This window comes from Juglans microcarpa x Juglans regia, chromosome 6S, assembly GCF_004785595.1.
Source record: "Juglans microcarpa x Juglans regia isolate MS1-56 chromosome 6S, Jm3101_v1.0, whole genome shotgun sequence".
NCBI lineage: Eukaryota > Viridiplantae > Streptophyta > Magnoliopsida > Fagales > Juglandaceae > Juglans > Juglans microcarpa x Juglans regia.
This window is the reverse complement of record NC_054605.1, coordinates 4,091,061-4,113,518: the sequence shown is the minus strand read 5'-3', so window position 1 is coordinate 4,113,518 and position 22,458 is coordinate 4,091,061. Positions and strand designations below refer to the sequence as shown.

The 22,458-nt window shown below is 36.1% G+C and overlaps 1 protein-coding gene across 4 annotated transcripts; it reads left to right on the top strand.

The window, feature by feature from the left end:
* The first annotated feature begins 8,348 nt into the window (after window positions 1–8,348).
* Window positions 8,349–22,256, top strand: LOC121236719 (glutathione S-transferase zeta class-like). 4 transcript variants are annotated; one of them, XR_005934793.1, is made up of 11 exons: window positions 8,349–8,520; window positions 8,648–8,741; window positions 8,844–8,900; window positions 9,084–9,169; window positions 9,267–9,338; window positions 13,180–13,233; window positions 13,360–13,435; window positions 19,705–19,766; window positions 20,718–20,777; window positions 21,863–22,042; window positions 22,078–22,256. XR_005934793.1 is itself a non-coding variant. In XM_041133148.1 (10 exons), exons 1-10 carry the CDS (start codon window positions 8,515–8,517, stop codon window positions 21,971–21,973), a joined length of 678 nt encoding a protein of 225 aa, XP_040989082.1. In that variant the 5' UTR covers window positions 8,349–8,514; the 3' UTR covers window positions 21,974–22,256. The 4 variants fall into 4 exon arrangements, 2 of the variants coding, with proteins under 2 accessions (XP_040989082.1, XP_040989083.1); XM_041133148.1 differs by having other exon boundaries at window positions 21,863–22,256; XR_005934794.1 differs by lacking the exon at window positions 20,718–20,777 and having other exon boundaries at window positions 8,359–8,520.
* The last annotated feature ends 202 nt before the right edge of the window (window positions 22,257–22,458 follow it).

Here is a 22,458-nt window from a genome sequence, read left to right as displayed (position 1 = left end):
AGTTGGTAGATCTCCCTTGCGTGAACACTTGCCTTCTTCCCCTGACCCTCTGATATTTTATAGCCCTCACATCCCTCTTGTCTCCCTCTTGTCTCCTTTATCTTTTTTCTTGTTCCCCTTTTGTCTCTAGTAATGTCTTGATGGGCTAGGCCCAATTTATGGGTTATGGGCATTTTTCCCCTTCACACATCTAAAATTAACTTGGCGTAGGATTGACAGATCCAACCTCAAGAAGGCAGAGACTAAGGCCGATTGGTTGTTGAGTTGAATTGAGATGAGTAGAATTCTTTATAAATAGTAGTAAGTTGAGATGGTGAAGTGAGTTTTGTGAAGTCCGTCGAAGATGAATTTAAATGTATTTAAACATTAAAATGAGTTTATATATATTTATAAGAAGTTGAAAAATGTTGTGGTCACAATGTAAAGAGATGTTGAGTTGAAAAAGGTTGTAAGTCTCACGTATAAAAATATTTTGACTTAAAATGAGTTTAGTAATTTAAGAGTTGAGTATTTTGGCATTAGATTTAACTTAAAATTAGACTGAATTGAATTAATTTGAATCTAAGTTCTAAACGGGGTCAGAGGTGGCTGGCGGGGGTGATCACCGTCGTACTACAATGTAGGTGAGGTTATCCTGAGCTTCAAAATAAAGTTGATGAGTCAAATTTTGGAAAGAATACCTGCGGTTAGGACCTTCAATTTCCGACTCAGTAAATTCAATTATATAATATTAATATTAAATTATATAATTTTTTATATAATTATGTATAATCAAAAAAATTATGAGAAGTATTTTGCTTTTTGATATTATTTTTGCCTTTTCGACTAGAGTTTGGTAATTTCTTGTATACATATGTATATTGTGAAGAAGACTACTTAACTTTAATTTCTATTTTAGTTTTGATTGTGTTTGTTCTATTAGTTAGATTTTTCATTTTTTTTTCCTGTCAATGAGTAAATTGCACAATCCATAAATTTAATTTGAATAGACGATTCAGGAATAATTCAATAATACATTTTTCCATCCTATCTTCAGTTTCTGACTTAGAGTTAGGACCTTAATTTTTTACTTGGGACCTTTATCCATCTTGTCTTCAAATTCTGATAGAATCTTTTTCTATTCTATAGTATTCGACATTTTTTCCGTCCTATTGCATTTTCAGTCTTAGGACCTTTTTGGCCAATCCAGGAACTATCCATCGAGCTTATTAGAGCTAATAAGCTTAGCTAGCAAAAGTTACCTTTTTGTCCCTTAGTTAAGTTAGTTAGCTTATAACTATTTTGAACATGTATATAAATCAATTTCTCATTGTAATTATGCATTGTTCATTCTCATTTGTGAAATAAGAGTTTACGAGCAAGGGGAATATTTTCCCAAATACTTTTCCTATTCTAGGGTTTCTACGTGGTATCATAAGAAACATCCCTTTCGCTTGCCTTTGCACTCTGCTTTCTTTTTGATCTTACAGTATGTCGAGTTCATCTCCTTCGCCAAGTACTGTTGATAGTCAATTTGTGATTACTCCGGTAGATGTTTCCAGTACTCCAATCGTCTCTCCAAAGCTTAACAGCACGAATTGTTATTCTTGGAGTCGTGCTATGCTTATGGAAATTGGCTCTCCGAATAGGATCGGCTTCATTGACAGCAATCTTCGACCTCCAAAAATAGATAACCCTAACTACAATGCTTGGTTTCATTGCAATCTAATGGTTTCTTCTTGGATCTGTGCCTCAATGACTCCAAAAATTGCACAAGTAATTTTGTACATCGAAACTGCTGAGAAAATATGGAATTTGTTGAAACATCGATTTCAACAGAGTAACGAAGCTCGAATTTTCAAAATACAACAAGCTCCTAACAAAATCACTTAGGATCAATCATCTGTGAGTGATTATTTCACTCATCTTGAATCTTTGTGGAATGAATGGTATCAATTTTCGCCTAGTCCTGTCAGTACATGTGGAAAGTGTGCTCCCTGCAATTGTAAAGTTCTTGATTCCATCGCTACTCATGAAGAGAAACCTTACAATGCTTTTTCTCATGGGACTGAATGAGAATTATCTCACTACCAGAGGTAACATTCTCCTTATAGAGCCATTCCCTTCATTGGATGAAATTTATTCCTTAATCATTCAAGAAGAGCGACAACCTGGATTCTCTCGCACTTCTTCTCTGAATCAAGACAATATTGCAATGTCAGCCTCTCAAATTCACAAGTCTTCTGAACCAATTGTTGTTGTTGTACCAAGGAAAAATTTTAATTCTACTGGTCAGAGGGAACCTCCTCATTGCACACGTTGTAACCGCAAAGGTCACATTTGAGACAAGTGTTTTGAACTTCATGGTTATCCCTCAGGCTGGCTTGCAAAGAAGAAGAATCCTAGTGATTCTAAATCTGGTTCTCACCGATACTTTGCTAATCAAGTGTCTACTTTCCTAGAGGCAAATACAGTTTCCAATTCTGGTCAAGTTTTTTCTCAAGAGCAACTTCAACAGCTTCTCAATGTTCTCCAACTTCAAATTAAATCAGATTCACCTCTAGGCATTTCTCCACAACCTGATCCCTCACAACCTCCCAGTTATGTCAACATGGCAGGTATTTCCTCTCATTTTTGTTCTGTTAGTTCTGCTGCAATGCATTGTCTTAGTTCCCTTTCCTCACAAAACTAGATTGGTGCATACTGAATCAACATATTAAAGTTGGAACATTTTCCTCGCCAAATAGGATTTCTGTGCAACTACTATTATAGCTCGATCATGCGGAAGATCTTGAGAATAGGTGCATTAGGGGTGTAACCAGTCCGATTTAGTCTGAATTTGAACATATTTTATAATTGAGCTAGTATATACTGGTTTTGAGATTTAAAAAACTGATACTACACCAATTACATTCTTTAAACCAATACTTCCAATTTTATCGATTCTGGACTAGTTTGGTTTGTGATAAATGGTCAATTATGCTTTATTGATACTCTTAATATCTTGGGTTAAATGAGTTTTAGTTATTAATATAAGAGTATTAATAAGATAATATGAGTTAATTGGGTTTTGGCATGTGAAATGATTATTTTAATATTTTAAAAAGATAATACTCATTTGCATGTTGCAATTGTTCAGGCGGCTTTTTAGCTTATGATAAATGGTCTCAAGGAGGCCCACGTACAATCTTGGCCCATTGGAGAGTTTGGAGAGTGAAGTCCGTGAGGGACTCTAGACTTGAAGATTGAAGATTAAACTAAGGCCTAAAGGATTATCACGTGGTCTGATGGCTGTGCTTTGGGAGTGAACATGCGGTAGGAGAGGAACGCATTTTGCAGCTGGAGTGAAATGGAGCTGCTGCGCTGATGAAGTGGGACGTGTGCGAGTGAAGTGGAGTGAATCAAATGAGCACACCTACCAACAGCAATGGAGATTTGGGAGTAGGACGCACAAATGATGAAGGAGAGATATAAAAGGAAAAGGAAAAACCGTGAAAGCTTCTTCTCATTTTTATTTTTCTAGTTTTACGTTTGGGGTTTTTTTTGCAGTTTTTTTTTTGTTCTCCTCTCTTTTTCGTTTTTTTTTTTGGGATAACATTGGCTAAGTTTACTTTTATTTTTCTGGTCTCTTCTTCAGCACATTAGGATCAATTTCTGCTGTTTTTATTTTGAGTTCTTTTCAGACAATTGAGTTTTATGATTTCGATCTTTACTTTTCTTGGTCATTTTGGCGAGGGCGTTTTCTTGAAAAAGCTAATTTTTGCATTCTAGGGTTTAACCCAATTGGATTTCTTTTGCTCTCAGTTTTTGTAATGACTTTATTTAGATTAATTTTTGCTTTTAGAAATACTATGTGTAGCTAATTTCTAAAGCTTGGGTTGTGGAATGAGACTTGATTTGTTTTGGGTTCAAGTTTAATGCAATATTTTGTTGATGAATAGCGATTTCACTTGTTGCTAGTTAGATTTGAATTGAAAATAGAGTGCGGCTCTTACTCTTGATTTGTTTGTTGACGTAAGGCACAACAAATGCTTGAAAATTATCAAGACTTCTCTCAGTTGATTGTTAAAGTGTGTTTGGTTAGTAAAGTTGTGAATCCCTTAGGAAATATATTGCAAAACTTGACCATAACTTTTTATCTTCCGTTTATCAATGCTTTGACTGGATTGTTAATCGAGGAAATATTCTAGAAACCGAAACAAAGAGAGTCTCATACCCAACTCAAGTGTTTGTTAAATCATTTCTTTGGAATTTTATTTTCAGCTTTAAATTAGAATTTCTGTTTGTTTCTTGTAGGAATTAGAATTACAGTTTTCATCATTTAGAATACCAAATTTTCAGCAACTATTTCTTGCATGGTTTAATCCATCTCTCTAAAATTTACAAAACTGAGATCCTTAAAGCACAATCATATATTCCATTTTCATTAAATCTTTCTTTGTGAATATATTAATTTCCATTTTGCTCATTGTTTATACATACATAAAGAAAAATACAAAAAAGAAATAATTTTATATTTCATTTTACTTTTTCACACTTCTCATGCATCATCATACATTTCAATTAAATTTCACAAATGCTTTGATAGTCCTTTGTCCCTGTGGAATACGATCCTGGACTTATCCTTGATATAACTTGACACTTCTACACTTAGAAGCACATTTTAGATTGAGTTAGTTTGGTTTTTCCAGTATGTTATATAGTATATATAATATAGTATATATATTATAGTATATAATAATATAGTGATATATTATAGTATATTATAATATATAGTGATACAGTATTAGCTATTAATACAATAAACTATAGTAATAATATGTAGTTATTTATGTAGGATTTTAAAATTTAATATTATATTAATTAGTAATTTATCATCTAATACAAAATTATTTTATATATAATTATATACATTATATACAAAAATTATATATAATATCAAAATATTTTATACAATATAAAAAATTAAAATATATATATGAACCAGCCCACCGGTTCGATCCAGTCCGGTCCGATTTATCGGTTCACTGGCCTTTTTTTTCACCCCTAAGGTGCAAGTAAAAATTTGGGTTTGCATGGGTTCCAAATCTTCTGCTATTTGTTAAAAAACCTTCCATTGGAGCATGGATCATTGGTATATACCTTGTGGATAAAGTGGGAAGGCAAAAGTGGCGAACCTTACTATGTCATGTGGCACGATTTCTTTGTAACCAACATTGAAATGCTTCAAATTTCTTAGGCTTAATTTGTGGGACCACTCAGTCCATGTTACTCTTCAATAAAAATTTCATGAAATAATTCTTAAAATCAACGAAAGCAATTAGTTATCAAAAGCCAATATTAATATCAGTCAATCTTTCTCATATTTAAGTAATAGAGTAGTATCGAATGAATGAGAGAGTTGAACCCAAGTCAACTAAATTTGAGTGCATTTTTCGCACAAGGATTTAGATCTGTCAATGTGTGTTCCACATCTCTCTATCAATATTGTTCAATCGGACTGATGGGGGGACCTCGAGGGCAAGCACAAAATTTGCCCATGCTCTTCCTTATGGGAAGCTTGGGGTGAGCATTGTAGTCATTGGTTTGCTGAAGAAATCTAAGGTTTCAGGCTTTTCACCTGGATGATGGGGAGATCTTCATTACTCGCCTACAATGATTGCTCAAGGTGAACTTAGTGCTCACCTGCGATGATTTTGCTATGCTCATTGTTCACGACAAATTTCATTTCTTGTTTGTGAGGGTACATTATTGCTCGTGATGAGCTTCATTGCTCGCTTGTGACATGGATAGTGTGGCGAGTGAGCAAAGAGCTAGCTAAGCATTTTGCCTTGAGGGAGCTTCATTGCTCCCCGCTATGCTTGTTCATTACTCAGTTGAGATATTCCAAGCGTAGACGAGCTGAGTGCTTGTCATGCTTGTGCTTGGGAGAGCATAGTTCTCACCCTTCCATGCAATGTGCATGGGTGTGCAATGAGTTACTTCAAAATTTATCTTCATGGTTGTTTTGGCATAGTTTTGCTAGACGTCTTCCTTGTGTAGAACTAAGCTTTGATGGGCTTTTATTTGGAGAGCGCTAAATTGATCCCACTGACAGAGACAAACTGTTTACGTTTTTTTCGGTCAAGGGTGGAATGCCGACAATATGATCTAATGATGCTCTTATTTTCTCGTAGTGATTTAAACTCCTTTTGCAGTATAAGAAATCGTCATTGGATTTCACTGGGTCCCGAAGGATAAGAGACACTCCCATGCTTAAATTAGCCATTTTATCATCTCTAGAGAAATTATTGAGAGAGTGTCTTTTCTTCCATTTTTTATTCATTTTATGCAGTGACTTTTTTTATAAAATTTTCGGAACGTGTAGATATTCATCATGTGTCAATTTTGGACCCATTAGAAAGTGAAGAATGGGTGGTTTTTCCTTCATCAAGAAGTGTTATAGCCACAAAAAAATTATACAAAATATAATCTTACAAATTGATGTAGTTTCATATAATCCGTTAAATCTATTTTGCAATCAAAGTAACTTTACAATCTGGTGAACCATATCAAACCATTCAATTTGTGAGATTACTTTTATGTAATCTCTTTATGGTTAGAGTATTTTTCTTCTAAAAAATGGATGGCTACGCAGTTATTTAATCTTAAAATTGGTTTGGTTTCACAAACTTTTGAAACCATCTCATCCCATCTCTTTTCAACAACCAAACACTAATTTCAAATTTTCAAATTTTTAACTTTTTTATTTAATTATTACTTAATCATTACAACTTTCTCAAATTTAAATAAAACACAAAAACAATTCAATTTTTTTAAAATTTCAAAATGAAAATTATATTCTAACACTTTTTTAACTTCATAATTTTTTAATTCAATTTTTTTTTCTCATTTCTCAAAACTTCATAAAAATTCTAACTCAAACTATTTGAAATTATTTCACTACTATTTACATATGAAAAACTCTATTTATCATCCCATATACCACACCATATTTTTTTTTTTTCTTATCAAATATGTGGTATGTGAATGATGAATAGAAGAATTCGATAAGTTTAAGAAGAATATAACTAAAAAAAATTTAAAAAAATAAAAAAAATAAATAAATATGTGGTGTGTAGTGTGTTGGAATGATAAGTAGCAAAGCATATTTGAATCTCATATATGTAAGTAGACCAACTCGGTTTCTGTTTTGGTCCGACTCGACCCGACCCGTATTTAAAAGGAAACAAACCGATATGGACCGACCCCGACCCGAGATTGGAAGAGGTAAAAGTGCAAATCAGCTGCAGAGCAAAACAAACCCAAATCAGAACAAAACGCCCTTGCCCTCGATGACGACGAATCGGGTAGACAACGTCGTCCTTTCTATTTGCAACTTCTGGGTTAAATTTGTCTGTCCCATTCTTGAGCTCAAACCAGTGATGACTTAGGTGGTGGTGCTGTCCCGAACAATTGTTTGTCAAAAAATCTTCAATGGGTTGCTGTGTAAGCACCGCAAAGTCATCTGATTTACTAAAGCAGCAGCATTCTTTGGTGGGAACTCAACCACCAAGACTGAGATCTGATGCAAATGAGAGTAGAGCACCCCTTCCTTCAGCTGAGGAAGAAACCATCAAGGAGGTACTCTCTGAAACCTCGAAGCCCATGCCTCCTCAACCTCTAGGTTTCCAATCTACTGCTACTAAGCCTGTGTTCAACGAAGTCAAAGATAATGACAGAGACAGAGACGGAGACGACGAAGACAACAAGAACAAGATCAACAAGTTTCTCTCGCAGATAAATACCGCTACCAACAACGAGATCTCTATGGATTAAATTTCGACCACTTGTGACGGCATTTATTTAGCTGCATGCAATCCAGAGGCAAAAAATCACTTGAATTCGACTTTGTAATTATGTAGTGGGTCTTGAACTGATCATAGGGGTTTTTTTTTTTTTTTTTTTTATGATTTTCTGGGGGCTTACGTTGTTGACAGGGAGTTCATCTTTTGTTTTGCTCTGTTTTTTAATGGGACATGCAGACTTGCAAAGGAGTGAGGAGTTAGAACGGTGTAGTCGGTTTCAGCGGGTTCAACCCGCAAGTAACTTCAACCCCTTTTCTCGAGTCGGATGGAAAAGGGTCTCACAGACGGATCAGATCTAAACATTTTCTGCACAGCCCTATATGTAACCGCTTAGGACATTCCTACGTCCACAAAGGATTTCTACTGAAATCTTGTACCAAACACTACAAATCTTTTTTTAATATTTTTTATATTTTCTTTCACTATTTTTTTAAACTATTTAAATATTTTTAAAAAAAAAAAAAAAAATCACATATTCATTTAAAAATACTATAAGTAAAAAAATTAAAAAAATTTCGGTGAATATTTTCTGTGGGAATAGTGTTTTCCAACCGCTTAATCCTCACCGACACCAGTCACGGTGAGTCAAGGCCGGTTCTGTTGTGCTATTTGGGCGAAACCAAGTCTGACTTTTCAAGATTCAGCCGTTGATCGATCGATCGGACTTCTCAGCTACATCGATTGGGTGATGATGGTATGCGCCATCAAAATCTATGTGTCTTTTTTTTTTTTTTTTTTTCACTTTCTGTAGTTATTTTGCGTGTTTGTAACCCTTTCGAGAGAAGAGCGAGAAAATGAGCTCTAGTTTCGGTTTTGATCAGGCGAGTGGAAGTGGTGATAAGAATCAACTGAAACTGTATTCGTACCATAGGAGCTCTTGCTCCTACCGTGTCCGTACTGCCCTCAATTTGAAAGGTAATGAATGAACTTTGCTTCCCAACCTAATTCTAATAGTTTCTTGATCATATGAACTCTTATTTATCCATTTTTTGTTTCAATTTACATAATAAATTGAAGGGTTGAAATACGAGTATAAAGCAGTTGACTTGTTGAAGGGAGAGCAATTCAGTCCAGGTGATTTTGGCTTCTCTTTTTGTTCTTCTAGGATCCAAATCTTATGCATGTATTCTATTTTGTCAATCGTCAGCGTGAGCGCTATTGCTCTGCACGTATTCTATAATTTCAATGTTTATCATAACGAAAGAATAAGAAAAAGAGAATAACGCACTTGAAATCATTCTCTCTTTCGCTGTATAGAGTTTACAGAGCTCAATCCTATTGGCTACGTGCCAGTGCTCGTGGATGGGGAAATCATAGTTTCCGACTCTTTCGCCATCATAATGGTATATCATTACCAGGATTTCACAATTTCTTTACCTTCTGTCTGCACGTTTACATCTTTCCTCCAACTATTCTTGTTGTAATTTGTTATGTTTACAGTATTTAGAAGAGAAATATCCTCAGCATCCATTGTTGCCTCAAGATCTTCAGAAAATAGGCATCAATTACCAGGTAATATTGCATCTTGTTTGTTGATAATAATTTTTATCAGCATATTTTGTGTTATCACATATTTTTTTTTATCAAATTCCTTGTGCTCAAACTAATAGATTTCAATAGTGTGAAGTATAATTCTTTATACGATGAAAAATCTAAGATCATCCCATGCTCCCCGAGCTCTACATCTTACATTAAATGCTATTGTTAAAAAGTGATATGGAGTGAAACACTCTTGAGTCCATGTTTCACTTAACACTTGAGTCCATGGCACCGTTTTAGCATAACTTGTGATGAACACGCTTGGGTCTGTGTTACCTTAAAACTTCTTATCTTTCTTAATGAATGAGACTTTATTAGGTTTCATGAACTTTTCTAACATGACATACTCTTGTTCATGACATAACATAACATGACATATTCTTGTACATGGCATAGCATAACATGGCATTTTCTTGTACATGGCATAGCATAACATGATCTGAACATTTTATGACATTCCATGGCATACATGATCTAAGTACTACATGAACATGGCATACATGATCCAAGTACTACATGAACATGGTATACATAATCTAAGTATTACATGAGCATGGCATGCATAATCTGGCTATACTTGACTTAAATTACTACTTGAACATCTCATGACTTCCATGTGATTTTAGTAACATTCAATCCATCGAACAACAAACTCATTCATTCAAGCATAATCTCATATTTCATCAAAGATCGTGAAAGGAATCTAACCTTGACTTGTCTTTTAGCTTAGCGTAGATAACCATCATAAGCACATCATATTTTCATACATAACAATAATATTCATAGTACGCATGCATTTATATGATCATACTATTTACCTCTTAGCGCTGCTTCCTGATTCCCACTTTGTAGCATGCTACCTATACGAGGTACTAGATATTACTAATTCCTTAGTGAACGTGTCTAGCGTTCTAATTACTTACAATCATACCATAGATTTAATACATATTCAATTAAAGATTACTACATATTAATATTATTCAAAACCCATAACATATCCTTTAAAAAAATAACTTAATACTTGTATTAAAATATAGGAAGGCCCAAGGCCAATAGGGGAAAACAGTCCACTTTAAAAGAACAAGGTTTCTTCAAGAGGATTTACGGAAGCCTGTAAGCATCAAAGGTTTTAAGGGTATTTTGGGGAAATATTCTAATGGGCATGGGTGTTTTGGGAAGACTGGATATAAATGAAAATATAGGCTTACGGGGGAAAGGCTCTCATCGCGTAACAGAGGGACTGGACTTAAGAATAAGGGGAGTGGTTGTGCGATGCTCACCAAGAGAAGGAGGGTGAGACGACGGCGGCTCTTGGTGGCTGGGAGGTCCCTATGGTGGTGTGACACCGAGAGAGTGAGAGAGAGGAGTTTTAGAGAGAGATGGAATTGAAAACTTAAATCACCGAGAGGGAGGAAGGGTGAGTGCGACAGCAGTGGCTTACCTGAGGGAGTGGGTGCAACGGGACTAGGATGACCAGCAGTTTCTTGCACCGTGGGTGGTGCTCCGACGTCCTAGGGTGGTCGGCGGTGGCTGGGTAGAGTATCAAGCTTATGCAAAAGTGAGTTCTTCCTCCAGGTATTTTTGTGTGTTTAATTCAGAGGGCTTCATGAGATTTTATAGATGATGGGGAGGGGAGTGGTGTGAGTCCTTAGGAGATATGCTAGTGTTTGAAGTTGGCTTCACTTAGGAAATTATTCCTACGAGGATACGAATACTGAGAGGATTTTGAAGAGTTTGAGTTTGGAGTTTAGTTTCAAACTAGGAACCTATTTAAATATGGAACCTAATGGATGACTTTACGAAGACTTTGATAGGGAAGGAATCACTATTTTACTTTATCTGATAGTATATTTAATAAAATAACTAAATAAAAAATAATAATACTAATTTGAAGCCCTAAATTTGGCCCGTATGTTACAATATTGGTTGTAAATAACAATTCTGAATACCTTTTACCTGAAGTGACTTGGGTCCTCACATTTAATAGTGATTCATAGATTTATTTTTTATTGGCACCGGGTGCCTGAGAACAACTTCCCCGACTAATCCCGGGGGTGCACAGGCGATTCCTAGGGACTTATAATCATGTCATGAATAAGAAAGGTGCTAGAAGTGGGTTTCATAGCACCACACATAAATTTCATAGAAAGTTGGTAAGTGTTTTAAATCATAAATGAAAGAGTATTGACAAATGGATGAAGAAAAGCTTATGTCTCAATGAATGGGGCATGTTGGAGATCGCATTCATGGCCCATGGCGTTATCTGGAACAAAAAAAAAGGAAAAAATAGTAATGTTAAAATCAGTAGTTAAAATTTAAATCTTCTCTACGAGAGATACTCGAGAGTTTCAATTGCCTGGGAATAGCAACTCTTTTGAGACATTTCGGAAACAAAATGGCGATGTCCTTTTTTGCTCCTATTTACTTCTTTTTCGAAATAATAAAGAATGCTTTCTTTGGCATCCCCCTATTATATCTATGCTCACTAAGCTGAAGGCTACACCTGTCCTGTATGATAAGATTGTCACCCATGTGAAATGGGGAATTGGTGCAGAACCTTCAGATAGGAAACACCTTATGGGTTGGCTGTGGACACTTAACAGTGCTTTAAGTTTGTAAAGATTTATGGAAAAACCTTGGACATACATTTTATCATTGACAGCCAGATGCTTTTATTGGTCCTATTTGTTAGATTATATTTTTCAGCTTTTCACCTGAGCTTACTGAGAAAAAAGTCATTTAGCAGATTTTCAATGTATAAGAGCACTAATAAAAACAAAAAAGAGCTCTAGGTTTTTTGCTTTCAGATCTAAAAACTTAATACTCCCACCAAAGAGGATCTATCAAGTACAGGCATGCTATTGAGGCATAGACTTGGCGGGTGTGCCAATGTTTTAAATTTCGTACCGTACTGGCCGGTATGGCTGAAATATTTTGTTTCTATAGTGTAGCCGGTACAAAGAAGGGTAGTTTCGTACCAGTCAGAATTTTGGCCGTTTCGGCCCGTACCGGCCGATATTTCGGCCTTTACTTTTCTTTTCTTTTTTTTATTTCTTCAAATTGCAAGCTCATTTTTTGACCCCCAATTTAGACCAGACTATTTATAATTTATATATATATTTATATATAATTTACTCATATATAGACTATTCTGAAACGGTACCGGTACCAAAATGTCTCATTTCAATGCCTCGACCGAAACGGTCTCCGGTATGGTATTCAAAACATTGGGGTGTGCACCTAAAACAAAGAGGATCTATGAAGTACGTGTATGCCTCAATTTGGTTACTGACTGAATGATCTTTTGATAGGATCATAAACCTGATCTTCCACGTAGTTAATACATGTGATTGCACCTAAAACGATCTCTAGAGCTGCTGCTGGATCACAAAATTGAAATCCTGACTGTTTCCTTCCCTATCCGTCTCACTTGATGAACTCATGCGGATACCTGCTCTCTATTTTATATTAACAAAGCATATGGACAGCATATACTATCAAACCTGGGTACAACTTGACGAGGATATCATGTCTAGTATGATTAGTCTTAAGTAGATTTTCATGTGTATGGGTTCCCGAATACATAATTGACACATCTTCACATAGTTGGATCTTCGTGATGGAATGCCGTTTCTTACTTTTTAACATGGTAGATAATAAATATCAGACTATAGATATAAATCCCTCTCCAGTGATGTAATTGGGCACATTTTTTTTTTTTTTGTCATATATATTATTCTTAATATTCTGATGTCTTTGGAATTACTTTTCTGATTCATACACTGATGGGCTGCCTTTGTCACCTGATATATAGGCTGCCAATATTGTTTCCTCAAGCATACAGCCTTTTCAAAATTTAGCTACACTGGTACGTATCCAACTATGAATTTTGTGGCTATGCATTTATTTGTTAAATTTATAGTGGTATTTTCCTGAGATTGTTGGAGCATAGAGTGTTACAATATTTTTGTGCTGTTGCTTTTCCCATTTGCAGAAATACATTGAGGAGAAAGTTGGTCCTGGTGAGGACCTTTCCTGGGCTAAGCATCATATTACAAAAGGCTTTGCAGGTAAGTTTTCATTAGGCTGCCATTGAACCTAATTCTTCTTCCTACTTCCCTGAAACCTCAAAGAGAGAGGCAGAGGAGAGTTAGAGATAGATATAAGATTAAGGAAATACCTATTAATGCATTGTTTTATTGTTAAACAAGACTTTATTGATCATAAGAATAGGCAAAGCCCTAGTATATGGGACATATACAAGAGCAACATGTAAGTGTGCTAGTTTAGTGATACAAGAAATACATAAAAAGTCATGCCATGAAAATCAATTACAATCGACCAATGGAGTAAAGTATTGAAAAGGAAATTTCTAAGCTCATCCATTGATAGCTCTTAATCTTAAAACTTCTTGCATTCCTCTCCCTCCAAATACACCACCATAAACATTTTGAAACCATCCTTTATATTGGTGCAATTTGAGAGTTTCCCGAGTGCCTCTCTAAGAAGCTAGGAGGTCAATTACCCTTCTCAGTGTCACCCAAGCTAATCCCGTCTGAGCAAAGACTTCATTTCACAATGTCATGGCAATCTCACAATGAAATAGTAGATGGTCGACAAACTCTCCGCTCTTTTTGCATGTATAACACCAATTCATGACTATACTTCAACGTTTGCTTAAGTTGTCTAGTGTGAGCATCTTCCCCAAGGAAGCCGTCCATATAAAAAATGTTGCCTTTAGGGCCTTTGTCTTCCAAATACTATTCCATGGGAATGGATTTGTATTGTGCATTGTCATGGCTTGGTAGAAAGAAACTTCCCTTTCTTAGAGGGGAACACAAAAATCTTGTCTTCGACTCACTCCAACAAACAGGTGGAGCTTGGGGTGGCAATTCGTGTTTGCCAGTCGTGTGTGTTAAGTCATGGGTATTCAACTATATATGTAAACCCGACCCGTTTAGCTAAACGTGCCAAACTTTTTAACCATAACCCGACCCATTTAAATAACAGGTTGTGTCGTCACTCATTTTGACCCTTTTAATAATTAATTATAAATAGGTTAACGACACGACTTATTTCAACCCATTTCATGTAAATGCATAACCCATTTGACCTGGTTAACATCATTTTACATAAAAGTTAAAATTTATATTTATTAGTAGCCACAATATCTAAACAAAATTATATGACTACCTTTTAACAAAAAAAATATCTATATTTTTCAAATTTTAACCTATAATAAAACCAATATTACAAACTCTACAATAACAAATATGAGCATAGGTCAAGAATTACAATTCTAACAATAAAAAAATAACATATTGAGAGATACAGTACTTTTTTTTTATAAGTAATAATATTATATATATATCAATAGGAGTAACCAAGTACACTGGACGTATACAAGAAACACACCTAGCCCATACAAGAAAGCCCATAATGACCTAAAAGTCCATGAAAACCTACCCAAAATACACCAAACCGAATTGGAAAACTATCATTACACCTCCCTAACCCTATCCCCTAGATTCCGTAAAATTAATCCTCAACCCGAACATCACAAAGCCCCCCTTTAGCCTTCCCTCGACTTGAGCTACCTCCCTTAGCATCGTTGTTAATTGCCCATGAAAGATTCTTTAACTCCCTGCTTTTCTTAAACTTAGATTTGGTTTCAAGCGCGTGGCTCGCGTCGATTGCAGTGAGTAGTGTTTTAAATTGGTCTTCATATTCTCCCCGTTCTCCATATGAAAGTCCCAGGGTTTGTAGAAACCTACTATCTTTATTCAGAATCCAATCCGATGTTGAACCCGCTATATCGTTAATCGGAGAAAGAGAAACCAGGGGAACAACATTATCCCCAGCCACAGTACCCAGCTGCACTCCCGACTCTAAACCTTCCCCACACGAGGCACCAACGACAATTCTAAACCTTCCCCACATGAGGCACCAATGACAAATCGATAATTTCCTTCCCGCCAAATGGTTGCTCGACATCTAAATGGTTGTTGTCCCCTCCATCTGTTACCATTACAGATTCCTCCCCTCCATCAACATTGTGTGTATTTGCTCCACCCTTCGACGATCCTTGTTGTGCCATTTTGTTTGACCCTACTGCTTCCTCAAGAGGGGAAGCACTACCTTCTGTTTCCCCGTTTACATCTTCTAAAAGAGGCTCGACTGTTTCTTCCAAAATACTCGAGACCTTGGAGGGACCCCCGTCTTCAACTACAAATGAACCCTGGACAAAAGGACCAACTTCATTTGCAACTGGTGCTTGAGACCCTACAGCTCCCTCAGAAGGCATAGTGACACTGGCATGAACAAAGATGGCAGCGTCCAACGACCCTATCGTTGACACACCCTTTGCCTGCACACTATCTGGCACACTTGCTAGCACACTTGTACGTACAACCCCTTATCCACTTTAATCATTAGATCTCTTACATAATCCATAACTCCCTTCAATTGAGATTTGACATCCCACAAGACTCCCTCCAACTCTTCCAATGTCACCTTAGGTCTTTTGTCTCCTACAAGTGCATTGCCCTTTCTTTCTACCGCTGAGCTGATCTCGGCTTGAATAACCGCCAGTGGCCTCAACACCTTTGCGTACGAAGACCTATGATTGAGGAAGGCCTTCCCATTGTTTTTCCATCAACAAACTCCCCACTTCTAGTAGTGGCTTTGGATTCAGTGACACTTAGAATGGACTGCAGAAAACCTTTCCATCCAATGCCATTTGCGCCCCCCAGAATCACCAACAAACATTTCCTCCTTCCATTTCGAAATTCTGAGAGCTGCAGAAAACTGCCCCTTGCATTAACATGATGTTGAATGCTAAAATCTCCATTACCCATCCTTAGCTCTATGAAGAAACCTTCATGGCATTTAAGTTCTTAACAATCCTCAATTCCCTTAGCCACCCACAAAGCTGTCGTCCCCCCTAGATACATGAACTTAGCTATCCTTTTGCTACGTTAAAAAATACGAAAGATATTTCCTCCCTCTTTCTTAAAAATGAATGTTTTTTATTCAACTTTCAACCACCTCTCACCTTCCAACTAGGACGAAACTGCATTGCGCTTCGTTGTCATTGTCAAAAACCCACTGCAAATCTGTTCCCACTGCTCCCTATTGTTCTCGCTTCATCCTCTTAAGGTAAAAAAAAAAAAAAAAAAACACAGATTTGAAAGGGGCCCTGAGTTAACGGATTTCTTGCAAAAAATCCTTGAGTTAACGGAGAAAACTACCAGTCGTTGGAGGAATTGACGTCGGAGGCCCACAAAGTGGTCGCTGGAGTCCGTCGAAAGTTTGTAGCAATGGCTAGTGGAAAGGCTCAGCTCACAGTTTGCCAGAGGAGGTAACGGAAGAATAGCAGAAAAATCCCAATCACCGGAGAAGGACCGATGTCGGAGACCCCACAACGGAGTTGTCTGGGTCAGTCGATCAGATCTGTGATGGATTCAAAGTGCACGACGACCGATGCTGGCAAGGAAGAACACAGAAAGAGTTCGCCGGTGAGGAAACCAATGTCGACGGCCCTTAGCGAGGACGTCGGGGCCCATCGGCCTCGTCTGTGACTACGGTGTCCCTCTCCGATTGATGGTGCATGGGGGGGCAGCGGGAAAGGAGGGTTAGGGTTTCTCTCAACTCACTGTACACACATGGGTTAGGGCTTCGTACAGAGAACTTATAATCTGTTACTTGAAATACAATACTACAACTCAACAATAGTAAAATTGTAATTTTGAAATAAAATTTAAACGGGTTATTACGGGTTGATTTTGGGTTAAGCGAGTTAACTCGTTATTGATTCGTTTATTAATCGTGTCTTAATAAGTCAATCCGTTTTGACTTGAAACCCGACCCAAGCCTACTAATTTCGTATCGTATTCGTATTGGGTTCACAGGTTGTATCACATATTGCCACCCTTAGGTAGAGTACTCGAGGTCATAAAACTCTGAAAAAGTGTCAATTTCCCAATTTTGTACATCTCTAAGGGATGTAATATTCCATTGGGGAGTACCATTGGCTAGGATTAAGAGGTTCCCAATTGAGGCTTCTTTCATGCTTGCTATACCATAAAATTGTGTATAAGTTTCCTTGAGTCCCCATCAGCACACCATACATTGTGCCAAAATTTAATTTTGGATCCATCACCTACCTTAAATTGGATATTTCTTGAATTTGTGTCCCAATCTCTTCTTATGTGCTTCCATAGGCACAATCCATAAGGCCCACTCACCTCATTCGAACACCAACCTCCCCATGCCTCACCGCACTTCAGTTCGATGAAAGATTACCACCCCCCCCCCCCTGGGGGCGCCGGTTCACTGTGGTATCTCTATAGCCATTTGCCAAGTGTTGAAAGATTGCAAGTTTCGAATACCTATTTATACATGATACCTTGAATTTAAATTTGAGATGTCACTCTGACCCATGAAAGCAGAAATTTATTTCTTGCCCAAGACATGAGCTTTTATCTTTTCACAGCTCACTTAGGGTGGGAGCTAAAACTCAGTATGTAACTAGAGAAAACGACACAAAAGAATATACAGTTCTTCATCACTATACAGGAAAAATCATTTACACCTCAAGACTTGTAAACCAGCCTTATCCACTACCAAGCGCTCTCTAAACTTCTTAGGAACATTCTGTACGCAAAAGAATTCCTGTCTGGATCCTCTAGCACGTGATATTGCAAAGAAAAAAAAAACAGCAATTTGATTAACCTCTCTGTACACCTTACATACAAAAGATAGCAAACAATTAAAAAAAAAAATATATTCTACCATGTCGATCTTGCTTATCTGGAGGCTGGGTTCCTTCAAGTTATGGAACTAGAGTTGTTGAACATGGTAATGGTTTCAGCCATGGATGATAGTCCAAGCATTATGATCACAATAAGCTGTGATGACAAGACCATTCTTTCACGCCTTTATATTGATAAAGTGTGTGCAGAATTTGAGCAAGATATTGATATCTGATAATAGTGTTGCAATTCAGGAAATATGCCAATTGACATTTAAATTTGATTTTGATTATCAGTATATGTTCCAAAGTATCACCATGGTCAGCATTCCACAAGATCAACAGCATCAACAAGGTCTATTGTCAATAGACTTGATTTGAAACTAGTGGCACATCCTTGCAATGTGTGGAACTAGTTCAAGATTTTATATATAATTGTTTATGACTGTTTTATTCTGAAATTTTCTAATTTTGTTTAAAATTTTAAAGATATAAAATATTTTAGATTCATTATAATCAATTTACTACGAAAAAATCAAGAAAACAAGCTGAGAAGTCCGTCCATTGTGAACCCATTTTTTTCCAGCAATATTATCAAGTACTGAGGTTAGTCATGTCTCAAAAACTCATTCTCATGTTCAATTTTCTCTCATTAAAATTCCTTAGTGACTGCAGTAAAAAATGATGCAAGTTTATAGAACCAAAAGAAATGCATTTTGAAAATTGAAAGGCAATTAATTTTGAATAAAAATTACTAACTTAATTAAATATATTGTTTAATTATCATATAATTATAATACAATTGGAGATTGGATGATGTATTTTTATACGAATAATAATCTAATAGGGTAGTAGATAATGTAGCTTGCGGGAACTTTCCATTAAATTACCTGAGGTGAACTTGTGGGAATCTCTTTATCGAGAGCCTGTGCACCCCTGGAATTAGTCAGGATTAGTTGGGATTTTGTTCTGTCACCTGGTGCCAGTTAAAATAAAAAAAATAATGTAGCTTCATACTAGTAAAACTCTCTATACATTGGAAATAATATATACTAAGGCGATGTTTGGTTGCATCATTTTTCCAAAATTTTTCATTTTTTTATTTCAATTTCAATCTAAACATCTTTTAAATTAAAAATTTCTATTTCTCAAAAAAAAAAAAAAAAAACATTGAATCATTGGCCTAGATTTCTTTGAAAATAAACTCAAAAGCCAAAAAAGAACTTTCAGAAAAACCCAAAGAAACATGTATCACAAAAATCTTATCAAAACAACTTCTCAAATTTACCTACCTTCTTTCACAAACTCTAATAAAAAGACATCTCAAAAATTTTTTATCCAAACAATTTCTCATTTTTCCACCCACTTTCACAAAAAACCATGTCTCAATTTTTTTTGTCAAAACTTCTAAAAGATTCATGAATGTGAAGAAATAAAGGCTGAATGTATAATTTTATTTTCTTGAATTATATCTTCCTAAAGTGCTGGTTTCCTCCCTTGGCAATGCCCATCATAAATGAAGTTTTTATGTACAGTTAATTTCTGCTCCTGAATGACATATTTTATTATCATCTCCTCTTGTTTCAGCACTTGAAAAGTTACTAAAGGGCCATGCAGGAAGATATGCAACTGGAGATGAAGTTTTCCTGGTTTGGCTTTCTGCTCCATCTGTTTGCATGCCAGTATGGTTGCATATAGTGTAGGCTGTACTGTGTTAATGTAATTTGTAGACTCAGGGTTTTGGAACGTTCTACTAATGTATAATAGCCATTAAGATAAAAATGCCTGTTTCTATTTTTTTGTGCTGGTGGCTGGAGGGATGGGCTTTGGGTTGCCAATGGTACATTCAATTTGCTAGGTTCCTTACATACAGCTCACAATCATAAACTCTTATTGCACAGAGAAAGAGTAAGAAACATGCATTTCTCTAAGATTTTCAATTTACTTCCAAAAGTCCAATATTTGTTGGGGGCTTCTTTGCTAATAAAGTTGTCAACCATCCTGAATTTGCTCTATCTTCTAGAACCAAAAAGTGATTTTGGTTTGCTGGTTTGTAATAGTTATACAACTCCAAGGCCTGGTTTGGTTACACAAACCAAACCATCTCATCTCATCTCATATAATCATTACAACTTTCCCAAACTTTCATACAAAATATAATAAACAATTCAACTTTTTTCAAATCTTAAAACAAAAATAATATTCTAACAATATTTTATTCAACTTTCAACTTTTATTTCATCTCATCTCATCTCACCCTTATAACCAAACGAGACCTAAGTATTAAGACCATCTGCTACCTTTCCAGCAGCAGAACACAACATTTCTATACATTCGTCAATTTTTAGGACAACAATCTGAGCATTGTTTCTTTTCTTCAAAACCGTGCATTGTGAGACAGGAAGGTACCTGACTCAATTCTAAGCACTAGGCTTTTGGCATATATGCCTATGAACTAATGCCGACATTATTCACCACGTCTTAGTTGCACCTTACACAATATGCTGGAAAATTCACTTCATAGTTCCTAATATATATACCACAGAGCAAGAGCAAGTGTGAATTAGCTCATGGATTGGGATATTTCAATTATATTGCAGGCAGATCTGTTTCTAGCGCCTCAGATGCATGGATCAATTAAACGGTTCAATGTTGACATGGTAGTGCTTGTTCTATAATTCATGTGTTGGTTACATTCGTGCAATTATTTTTGATTTATCTCTAAAGATGATTTGTCATGGCCTTACTTTTTTTTGGTTTGACAAAGCAAAAGCTCATTTTACTACTCACTTAAGTTGTTAGTAAAAACCACATTGCAAAACCCGAGAGATCACAAGCTTTTGCAAAACCAGGATGGTTAAGAGGCAAAATCTTTTGGAATCTCCTGTAAATTTATCTATTCTTTATTCGACACAATCTCTACTTCAGCTTCATTAAATCATCCCAAACTTCCATCCATATAATTCTAGTTCACAATTTTTTTTTTTTTTTTTTTTGTTATTCCAGTTCATAGTTCTCTTTTCCATTTAACGAATTTACAACTACTTGAGAATCAGATCCAAGCTCAACCATCCATAGTTACAGTTTTAAACACAACTGTCAGCCATCGCATATATAGCCTGCACTTCTGCCATTGTGTTAAACCCAGCCAACCCCATAATGAGCCGAAAAGTCTGCAACAAAATTCCCCCTTTTATCTGTTATCACTCCACCATCTCCACACAAACTCGGATTGCTACGACTACCATTCACATTCAGTTTAGCTCTCCACATGCTGGCCTCAAACATTTCCTAATCTGCACTCAAGGATAATTTTATCGCAATAAATGGAATACCTATCTTCCAAAAATAAGTAAATAATCCATCCTTTCCACCATTTTAACCTTAGAAACAGGCGATAGGAAGTCAGCCAATTGGTATTTAATTCTAAAACAAGTAGCTTTGGTTGATTCCTTTAGTCTCCCCATTTTATTTTACTTGTAACATTATTCTCTTCCTCGTGAAAAAGCCACTCAAAAGAAAAGTAAAATGTTTCCAAGTTCTTTTATGTTTTCATTGCATATATTAGCGTTATTTGCATTTTGTTTTATTACCAACTTTGTATATTGTTCTTCTGCCTGGTTCAATCTTGCTTCTGGTCTTGAGATGGTCCTACTTCTTAATTTACCAGCTGGAATTTTGGCGTTGGATATTTTTGTATATCTGTATCTTCTGACAGTTCTATTTTTCAAATTTTATTCTGCAGACTCAATTCCCTCTTTTATCAAGGTTGAACGAGGAATACAATAAAATACCAGCTTTCCAGGACGCTATGCCGGAAAATCAGCCAGATTATCCTCTTGCAAGCGCTGTTTAAATCAATGGATTGTGAAACCAGCTGTTACGAGCCATTTCCTATCCATCTTGTGTATTGTATGTGTAAGAAATGGCTGTTACGAGCCATTTCCGTATGTGTAAGAAATGGCCAGCATCCGATCTTAAAATTGCAGAATAAAGTGCCACACGATCAAGCTTTGAGAGACACTTCCCAAAGTTTATTGGTATCTGGTGTTTCAATAAACGTCGATGCGTCATGCAATATAATAATGGGAACATATATTGAGAGTTAAATGATAACTATAATTACCAGTTTGGATTTATCTCTTTGGATTCCTTGAAGCCACTTTGTATAACACCCATTCCCGTAGACTAGGGATGTCATGCGACGTTGGTAATGGAAGCCAGGTAAGAGACTTATAATTAATAAAATATATTCTCTCCCTCATTGCCGGCAACTATTTCTTGCATAATTTCCCCAGCCTTTTCCAGACCAACTAGCTCCACATGTTTATTTTCGTCCTA

Bases quoted from the DNA above. Each gene is read 5' to 3' on its own strand.
- LOC121236719 (XM_041133148.1), top strand. The intron at 9,170-9,266 runs GTATATCATTAC...TTATGTTTACAG, and splicing joins ACTCTTTCGCCATCATAATG to TATTTAGAAGAGAAATATCC. The intron at 9,339-13,179 runs GTAATATTGCAT...CCTGATATATAG, and splicing joins AAATAGGCATCAATTACCAG to GCTGCCAATATTGTTTCCTC.